Here is a 9,483-nt window from a genome sequence, read left to right as displayed (position 1 = left end):
ATGTAAGTCTTGTATTACTCCTAGAGTAGGGACTTTTATTGCTCTTCAACGGGGGCAATATTGCTGAAACGATTTCATTATGATAAATACTATAAACACTACAACAAAAACTGGTATTAGTGACCACAACAATGGTCACAAAAGATGGCAAATTTGGTCACTAAACAGATTTAGTGACCAAAATATGGTGGTCACTGAGTGGTCACTATAGGGTCGTCACTAATAGTAATTAGTGACCAGTTCACAAAGTTGGTCACTAAATGAAATCAATTTAGTGACCAAATTAATATAGTCACTAATGTGACCTTTTTTAGTGACCAAAGAGTTCATCACTGAAACCCCTAATTTTAGTCACTAAAACATCTAATTTGGTCACTAAAAAAGACTCACGTGCTATATTTAGTGACCATAGTGGATAGTGCCGGTCACTAAATATAAAATTTGTTTTGGTTGTTATCTTTGGCGGGAAAGCAATAGTGACAAAAAGAATTGATCATTTCAAGTTACGATGTGGTCACTAAATGCCAATGGGTTTTAGCATGAACAATACAAATTTGGTCATAAATACTTAAACCGTTAGTCACTATATCTCAATCTTCTTCATCATTAGGTACAAAAGCTATTGAACAAAATAACATTAGCAATAATCTCCAACAAAATATGTATCTCATCCCCCTCATAAACTATTGAACTTTAAATCCAAAGTCAGTTATATACATAGTACCAGCTAGCACCCAAAGAACTACCAAAAGAAACTTGGATAATGATGTATTTCCAAAAGTTAACCAAGTTGGGAGATGTACTTCTTAAGTCTTTCTTCCAAAAGCTAATCAGAAGATATATTGCTTAATTAAAACTCAGACCTTGGACCACTCTTCACAAATCTGCAATAATAAATATGCAGCAAGTTAGTAAACTAACATATGATTGCAAAAAAAAAAAAAAAAATCATACAACAGTGATAGTGGAAGATAATTATTCACTTCTTAATAACCTTAATTGTTTCATTTTTTTGTTGTTGAATAAACCATGTTGTGTTATTCATAAACTAACTTCTTAAATTAACAAACATGATACTACATACCTTTATTTCCTAGAGGAAAATTGTTCCAGCAATTTTTTTAAAAGTGCGTCCGTCTCGTTTTGCTTTGCTTTAACTGCCTCTAACTCTTCACTTTGTTGAGCTGCACTAGCCTTCACTGCCTCTAATTCTTCATTTTGTTGAGCTGCACTAGCCTTCATTGCCTCTAACTCCTCTGCAAGTTGGGTAGATCGTCTTTCTGCCTCATATGCCCTCCTTGTAGCCTCCTGAAGTTGTGAATGATTATTGGAGACTTTCGAATTTTTAGGCTTAGGACCTGCTCCTAAGCCACGTATGTAGCTTGAGCGAGGTGGACCAACAATTGTGGAAAAAACCTTATCATATATCTCATCCTCAGACATTACTTTTTCTGACCCTTCATCTGTTTGCTCAGGATTTCTTAGTTTTGTCATCTCACCCTAAGGAATTGTTAACTGAGATAAGCCATTGCACCAATAATAAAATATTAAGATTGTTATTTCAAGAAAAAGTAAACATATATATGACAACTTACATAAGCATTTTCAGCGACATCTCCGACCCATGTTTTCTTGTTTTCCCTAAATCTTGTCAGCTTGAACATGTCAATACGGCTAGGTTCCTCTCCGGTCTCAGGATTTTGCTATTTTATTCAACCATAAAGCAAAGCATATGTCATATGCAACTTTCAATTAAACATGTTTTTACTTTGCAGAAAGAAAAGGATATACATGCTTTTAAAAAAAAATAAACAGAAAACGAAAAACTTACATTTTCAAATCTAATGCGACTAAATGCTTTTGTCCCAGCACAATGAGTTATTGTTAGCTTATCTCTATTTTTCTTATTTTTTCCGCTCAATTCCTGTATACAAATTGCAAAAAATTGACATGTATAACAGTAAAAGTGGAGTCCAATTATAATGCTAACAACTAATAAATAAATGGACAGATTAGGAATAGAAACAATTGCTCACCAGCCACTCGTCATCGTGCCACCAATTGATGAGAAAATCCCAGTCATCTTCTCCTACATTTTCAGGTCTGTTCTCAAGTGCCTCCTCCACTGATTCATATTGCAAAAATGTTTTATGCAAATTGTATCGCCAAGTGCTATATCTTCTTTTCATGTCTGCCTCAATAGCCTCATTCATGTGTGGTTCATTCCCCAATTTGAATTTCTCCTAAAATTACATATATGCCATAATTAAAATTATCACAGATTAAAATAAATTCATAACCTATATTTAAAAAGTAAAAAAAGTAAATAATCATGGGACTTGTTTGGCGCTGGTTACGAGGGACACAAGTAGTACCTACAGCAAATAATCACGCAATCTATTATTCATTACCTTAATTCATTTTGATGTCAAGTACCGTTTCTTCCAGACTATGACAAGTTTTGGGCACTTCATAAGCTTTAAGCACACAGGGGATACATCATCAAATGTCTACTTTCACCTAAGTTCTGTGAACCCCACAGGTTTGATTCCTAAAGTAAATGGCCAATATATACTTCTAAACTCCCCATTCTCTTTCTCAGCACCTATGGCCGAACCTAATTCTTTCTCCCTTCCCTGTTTTTATGTGAACACTGAACTTGCAAGCATTTCATAAAGGCTGGGAAAAGAAAAAGAAAGAAGGCATGTTGTTGAAAGGTTCCGTGTGTGCAGACTTGTGAAAGTGACATAATCGAACGAATTAGATGTTCATTTGTTACTTATTTAGAACTGTGTTTGACAGTTTGGTCTTGGTTAGTCTCCTCACATCTTAGGTTCATCTTGACACCAACTTTCATCAGACCCTTAAATATGTGAGCCGCCAATCATTCTAAGCTTGTCCGCCAACTTCTGGCCTCACATTTACAGTGGGAGATTAGGGACTAAGTGCCTATTTATATGCCCTACGACTATATTCCTGGCATTTCCGAAATAGTTTAAGAAACAATAACCCCAATGCCCATCATGCTCCAAATATAGGACCCTCCTTCCCTCCCCATCTTCAGGCAAATGTTATTTGAACTTATAACATGACCTTTTGATTGCAGAGGACATCAACTATAACTACAATTGCCCACATATGGGTTAAGGTGATAATAGTATTGCAAGTCTAGCAGCAAAGAGACAAGGGATTCAATCATAATACCAATTTAACAAAAACAATATAAACAAATTGACAAAAACCAGTAAACACATTTAAGTTTAACTGTTAATGAATACATACCATATAAGAATAAAAATGGTTGCTCATATATAAACAAAGAGATGAAAACAATCATGGGAGCAGCACTTTTTGTTATTTTCTTGTAACCAACCCAACCTTATTTAGGGGACTATACTTAATTAGATCGATCATGCTACTCTAATTTTAGGGACAATATAGAGACTAGAGAGGGCACTGGTAAGAGAAGGGACACAATATATAGTTCATGCTCTGCCTCTAATATCACCATAACAAAACAAAAACAAAAAATTGGTTTTAAAAGGAGCCTCACAAGCTGCGTGGTGGGTTTCAAAATAGACTTTGTTGTGTTTCGCCTGAACTCCAGGTCATTGTTGGCCATCCAACTCTTCCAAGGACTGAGGTTCAAGCTCATTCGTTATTGTTATGTATCATAGTTTGTAGATTAACTTCCCGTTGTTTTGGCTTATTTACATATTATTTTATTTTCTTTTTTAATTGAGTTCAGATTGTGAAGCAACTGTGGGCTTAACACGTACCCATCCTCATCCAGAACAAACACAAAAGGAAAATTAACAAAGAAGGGATGAAAGTCAGAGACTTTTCAGAACAATATCTATGTATGAAATTAAAAATTCAACTACATAATCAAATCAATGGCAAGAGATAAATAGATTCAGAAACAGAAGCGCGGAAAGTGAAAACGAAGCTGAGAATTAGAGTAGAGACCATTGGGTTATGATCATTCAAGGCTGCAAACTCCTAAATCCTAAGTCTAAACTCTTTTTTTATTGGTTCTCAGTCCGATTTCACAATGCGCAGACTTCTTTAACATCAATAAACAAAAAGTGATGCTCCCAGGCCACTTCAATGATTCAAATTACTATACTCTTAATTGATTGAATGAAAACCCCTTACCTAGTAGAATCTTTCCAACTTCAATCAATCCTCAAATCCCTCTCAAAATCAATGTGTTCTGCAAAATAACGACATCAAAGCTAATTCACATATAGCTAATCAGCCTAATGATCCTAATCTTAATTGAACAGTACTTAACAATGAACAAGTTAAAGAAAAATTAACCACACCTGCTTAACGAGAGGGTAGCGGAAGAGCGGAAGACAACAGAGGAAGCTCTACTACTCATGGGGAACCAAACCCCCTGAAATTAATTTGACGACGGTGCCGACTAGCTTGAAAGATAGGCGAAGCAAACGTGAAATGATCGAAGCTATGGAGATGACGCTGAGAGAATTACGGTTATGCTTAAGGGAGTGAGAAGATAGAGGAATGGATCGAGGCTGTAAACACAAGAATTGATCATGTAAACCTGAGCTTTTGGTGGAGGGAGTCCAGATATGGCTTAACTCTTCAATTTTTTTTTTTTGCTTTTCTCAAGAAACTGCCAGGCGCCAACAATCCCGCCTCTACGAAATTATTTTTAAGTTTTCTTCGGTCACTAATTAGACATGTGGTTTCTAGAGTCCCTGACAGCGATTAAATTTGGTCACTAATAAAAAAAAATTACTTACCAAGCGGACTAGGTCACTATTTGTCATAGAGTAGGTCACTACAAATTATAAAACGGGCGGGCTTTCAATTTTTATTACCGCCGAGTGGTTTAATGACCAGTACTTCTTATTGGTCAGTAAATCAATATTATTTGTGACCATTATAATTAGGTCACTATGGATTTGGTCACTATAGGCCGATATTGTTGTAGTGAAAGCAAATCAAACAAAACCAAGAAAATGAGTGGGTGCAGCTGCCCTCATTGGGCCTTAGGTGCGTCCGCCACTGGTCCTCAACTTCAATATATCTTCTTGCCAGGGGTAACCCCGTATTTATAACAATAACTTGTATGTGTTTACCGCAATATTCTAAGACAAGGGTTGACGTTCCAAAAAAAAAAAAAGATTTTCCGAGTAGGTTATTTGGTATTACTAAAGATTACTCGTCTTTATACGGGCTGACTCTGCTATTGCTTCTATTTAGTGGTCGGCCCAAAAACAAGTATTCCCACCATGGCACCATACAAGAACAAGAATGTCTATTATCTAGTGCCAGAAGCCTTCACCACAAGCAAGAAAGACGAGATCGCTCTGCTTCATAGCTCGTTCCATACTCTACTTACGATCTCGAGACTCGAGTAGTACTCACCTCTATCTCTAAACTCAAAAGGGGCTTATGCGTGTCACTCGTAGTTACCAAATGGTAAATGATGGTTGCATTGACGGAGCCTTCAAATTTAGTGGCTTCAAAGATAAAACCAAAAAAAAAAAAAAAATTCTAAAGAGAAACAAATATTTTAGATGGAAATTTGAAATTTCTGGAGTCCTCCCGGTCAATAAGCAAAATAGAAAAGGAAGACCCCTTTTCCAAGAAGGAAACAGAATCAGCACCGTCCACCATACGAAACTTGAACGGTCACCATCAAACCAGAAGTTTCTAGACCCACTCCCTCCAAAACCTTTCCTAACAGAACATTCTAGACCCACCGCCCTACACACCTCGTATATAAACCCCCAAACACCTCTCACCCTCACCACTAAACAAAATCTCAAAAAACCTTGGCAAACTGTATAGCTTTCTTTCTTGTCTGCGATTCTTCAAGTCTCTGATTGGTATACAATGGCCGGAAAAGGAGAGGGACCAGCGATCGGGATTGACCTCGGCACCACCTACTCTTGCGTCGGAGTGTGGCAGCACGATCGTGTCGAGATCATCGCCAACGACCAGGGCAACAGAACGACGCCGTCTTATGTTGCCTTTACTGATACTGAGCGTTTGATCGGTGACGCGGCCAAGAACCAGGTCGCCATGAACCCCGTCAACACCGTCTTCGGTAATTTTTCATAACCCTGTTTTTTGATACAGGATTTATAGTTTGGGCTTAATTTTGTTGATTAATGGTGTTTTTGATACTATGATTTGTTTGATTAACTGTTGGGATTGATTGTTTTAGCTTCAATGTGTGTGAGATTGGCTAATTTTTGGAATCTTTATGGCAAATTTTGTTCTGCATAATATGTTGCTTTAACTTAGTTGTTCAAGAACGTGTTTATTGGGTTTTCATCACCTTCAAGATGATTGTAGTGTTTGTTTGTTAAAGAATAGAGTGATGAAGAGATAAGATTTTGATAATGTACATTGATTTTATGATTGATCGCACTTTAGATTAGTACTTTTATTTGGGGTTGCTAAACGTTAAGCTTGGATTTTCAGAGCTGAACCAATGTTTAATTGGGTGTTCTGTGGTAATTGGCTTCGCAGAAAATAAGAGGGCTAATGACTTGTCTAGTGTGTCTAGTTTGCTGGTTGTTAGTTTAGCCTGATTGTTATGTCTATGCTCAAGCAAGATTTTGTCGATTGATCTGCTATATGTACAGCTCTATATTGTGCTTTCTAATTGGATTTTGTTGTCTTAAATGAGAAAACAAGACTCCGTAGCTTGATCTGTTTTATGTAAAGTTCTGTAACCTCACCTTATATTGTGCTTTCTAATTGTGTTTTGTCATCTTTACAGATGCAAAGCGGTTGATTGGTAGAAGGTTCAGTGACCCAACTGTTCAGGGTGATATTAAGCACTGGCCCTTCAAGGTCATTGCAGGTCCTGCTGACAAGCCCATGATTGTGGTTTCATACAAAGGTGAAGAGAAACAATTTGCTGCTGAGGAGATCTCGTCTATGGTTCTCATCAAGATGCGGGAGATTGCAGAGGCCTATCTCGGCTCAACAGTGAAAAATGCAGTTGTTACTGTGCCTGCTTACTTCAATGACTCGCAGCGTCAGGCTACGAAGGATGCTGGAGTCATTGCTGGTCTTAATGTGATGCGTATCATCAATGAGCCCACTGCTGCAGCCATAGCTTATGGTCTCGACAAGAAGGCAACCAGTGTTGGAGAGAAGAATGTCTTGATTTTTGATCTTGGTGGAGGAACTTTTGATGTCTCTCTACTTACAATTGAAGAGGGTATCTTTGAAGTCAAAGCTACTGCTGGTGATACTCATTTGGGAGGAGAGGATTTTGATAACAGGATGGTGAATCACTTTGTTCAAGAGTTCAAGAGGAAGCACAAGAAGGATATTAGTGGAAATCCAAGAGCTCTTAGGAGATTGAGGACAGCTTGTGAGAGGGCGAAGAGGACTCTCTCATCCACTGCTCAGACTACCATTGAGATTGACTCTCTGTATGAGGGTGTTGATTTCTATTCATCTATCACCCGTGCAAGATTTGAAGAGCTGAACATGGATTTATTTAGGAAGTGCATGGAGCCAGTTGAGAAGTGTTTGAGAGATGCAAAGATGGACAAGAGCAGTGTCCATGATGTTGTGCTTGTGGGTGGTTCTACTAGGATTCCAAAGGTGCAACAGTTGCTGCAAGACTTCTTCAATGGAAAGGAGTTGTGCAAAAGCATCAACCCGGATGAAGCTGTTGCGTATGGTGCTGCGGTGCAAGCTGCTATTTTGAGTGGTGAGGGCAATGAGAAGGTGCAGGACCTATTGCTTCTAGATGTCACTCCTCTGTCCTTGGGATTGGAGACTGCTGGAGGTGTTATGACTGTGTTGATCCCAAGGAATACTACCGTTCCAACTAAGAAGGAGCAGGTGTTTTCTACTTATTCAGACAACCAACCTGGTGTGTTGATTCAGGTTTTTGAGGGTGAGAGGACGAGAACCCGCGATAACAACTTGTTGGGCAAATTTGAGCTGTCTGGCATTCCTCCAGCTCCAAGGGGTGTACCCCAGATTACTGTTTGCTTCGACATTGATGCCAATGGCATCCTCAATGTCTCTGCGGAGGACAAGACCACTGGACAGAAGAATAAGATTACCATCACAAACGACAAGGGAAGACTATCCAAGGAGGATATCGAGAAGATGGTACAGGAGGCTGAGAAATACAAGTCGGAAGATGAGGAGCACAAGAAGAAGGTGGAGTCCAAGAATGCTCTGGAGAATTACGCCTACAACATGCGGAACACAATTAAAGATGACAAGATTTCTTCAAAGCTTGATGCAGCCGACAAGAAGAAGATAGAGGATGCAATTGAACAAGCAATTCAATGGCTTGATGGCAATCAACTCGCAGAGGCAGAGGAGTATGATGATAAGGTGAAGGAGCTTGAAAGCATTTGCAACCCGATCATTGCCAAGATGTACCAGGGTGGTGCTGCTCCTGACATGGCTGGCGGCATGGATGAAGACGTTCCTCCTGCTGGTGGCAGTGGTGCTGGTCCCAAGATCGAAGAAGTTGATTAAGTCCTTGTGTTTCTGTTTTGGGAAAAAAATGGTTTCGGTTGTTAAAAGTATTTTAAGCGTCTTTGTTTTAAGAGTCTTGTCTTCCTCCTGAACAATGTGTTTGCCAAGTTTTTATTGTTAATTTTTGGCTTTAATATCTGTTCAATTTGGTGCTTCTGTACATAATTTCTGAAAACCTGCAGAACAAGCAACGTAAGATGAGAGATCCAACAACCACTGAAACACATAGTTCAGTCTAAAATTAAACTCTTTATAAGCACTGACGTAGCTTATAGAAACCCCACTTTTAACTCCAGTTTCCTTACCTTCTTGCAATATGGATCATATAAAATTTTGGCGTTCTTCAGGCTTTACAATGTGGTATAAAGCTCAACGGCCGTGCCATAGAAATGGCTCACTTGTGGTAACATGACATTGATTTTAGTCCCATAACCCAAATGTCACAGTAAGTAACATGACAGTTCTCATCATCCTGTCTCAAGCGTATCATTAATGCAAGCATCGATCCCCTGACTAGCTAGTTTTTCAGGAAGTTCATTCTTTCGAAAAAACCTCATTGTCTATGTTAAAAGAAAGTAAGAATTAATTTGCAATAACATGGACATATAGCTGGATTTCTCTGCACAACCTTCCAGTACACAACTCCATTTACAAGTATTAGAGATTCATAAAAATGTAGCTGTCATGTGCAATTGGAGGAACTGCACCCTTCAATTCAAGGGTGTAAACCTCAACTTTAAGAATACGTTTCCTGTGTACAATCCTCACAACTTTATAAAAAAAAAAATTTCCCATGGCAGAATCCAAACCCGACACCTAAAGTAGATAGCGGTTTCGCATATTGGTAAAGGCCTTCATGAATTTTCTTAAATTTTTTGTTAGATGGATTCCATTAATACATTGGACTTTTTAAAGTGTCACATCTATCACGGATGCACATTAATCCATTGCGCCAACCACGAATAGAGAAATTGCACGAAC

The 9,483-nt window shown here is 38.4% G+C and overlaps 2 protein-coding genes across 4 annotated transcripts; one reads left to right on the top strand and one right to left on the bottom strand.

Moving 5' to 3' along the window:
- Window positions 1-830: 830 nt before the first annotated feature.
- On the bottom strand, window positions 831-2,237 carry LOC133713982 (uncharacterized). Of its 3 annotated transcripts, XM_062139999.1 has the most exons (5): window positions 2,037-2,237; window positions 1,832-1,924; window positions 1,596-1,703; window positions 1,085-1,308; window positions 831-884 (listed from the first exon to the last, which is right to left on the bottom strand). In XM_062139999.1, the coding sequence occupies exons 1-4, from the start codon at window positions 2,211-2,213 to the stop codon at window positions 1,087-1,089; spliced, it is 600 nt and encodes a 199-aa protein (XP_061995983.1). In that variant the 5' UTR covers window positions 2,214-2,237; the 3' UTR covers window positions 831-884; window positions 1,085-1,086. The 3 variants fall into 3 exon arrangements, with proteins under 3 accessions (XP_061995983.1, XP_061995984.1, XP_061995985.1); XM_062140000.1 differs by lacking the exon at window positions 831-884 and having other exon boundaries at window positions 1,022-1,308; XM_062140001.1 differs by lacking the exons at window positions 831-884; window positions 1,832-1,924 and having other exon boundaries at window positions 1,022-1,308.
- A 3,546-nt stretch (window positions 2,238-5,783) lies between these two features.
- On the top strand, window positions 5,784-8,667 carry LOC133713978 (heat shock 70 kDa protein 4-like). The gene is made up of 2 exons (XM_062139993.1): window positions 5,784-6,085; window positions 6,767-8,667. The coding sequence occupies exons 1-2, from the start codon at window positions 5,872-5,874 to the stop codon at window positions 8,500-8,502; spliced, it is 1,950 nt and encodes a 649-aa protein (XP_061995977.1). The 5' UTR covers window positions 5,784-5,871; the 3' UTR covers window positions 8,503-8,667.
- Window positions 8,668-9,483: the final 816 nt, after the last annotated feature.

This window comes from Rosa rugosa, chromosome 6 (assembly GCF_958449725.1).
Source record: "Rosa rugosa chromosome 6, drRosRugo1.1, whole genome shotgun sequence".
NCBI lineage: Eukaryota > Viridiplantae > Streptophyta > Magnoliopsida > Rosales > Rosaceae > Rosa > Rosa rugosa.
The sequence above is the reverse complement of the archived record's forward strand: the minus strand, read 5'-3'. Positions and strand labels throughout refer to the sequence as shown.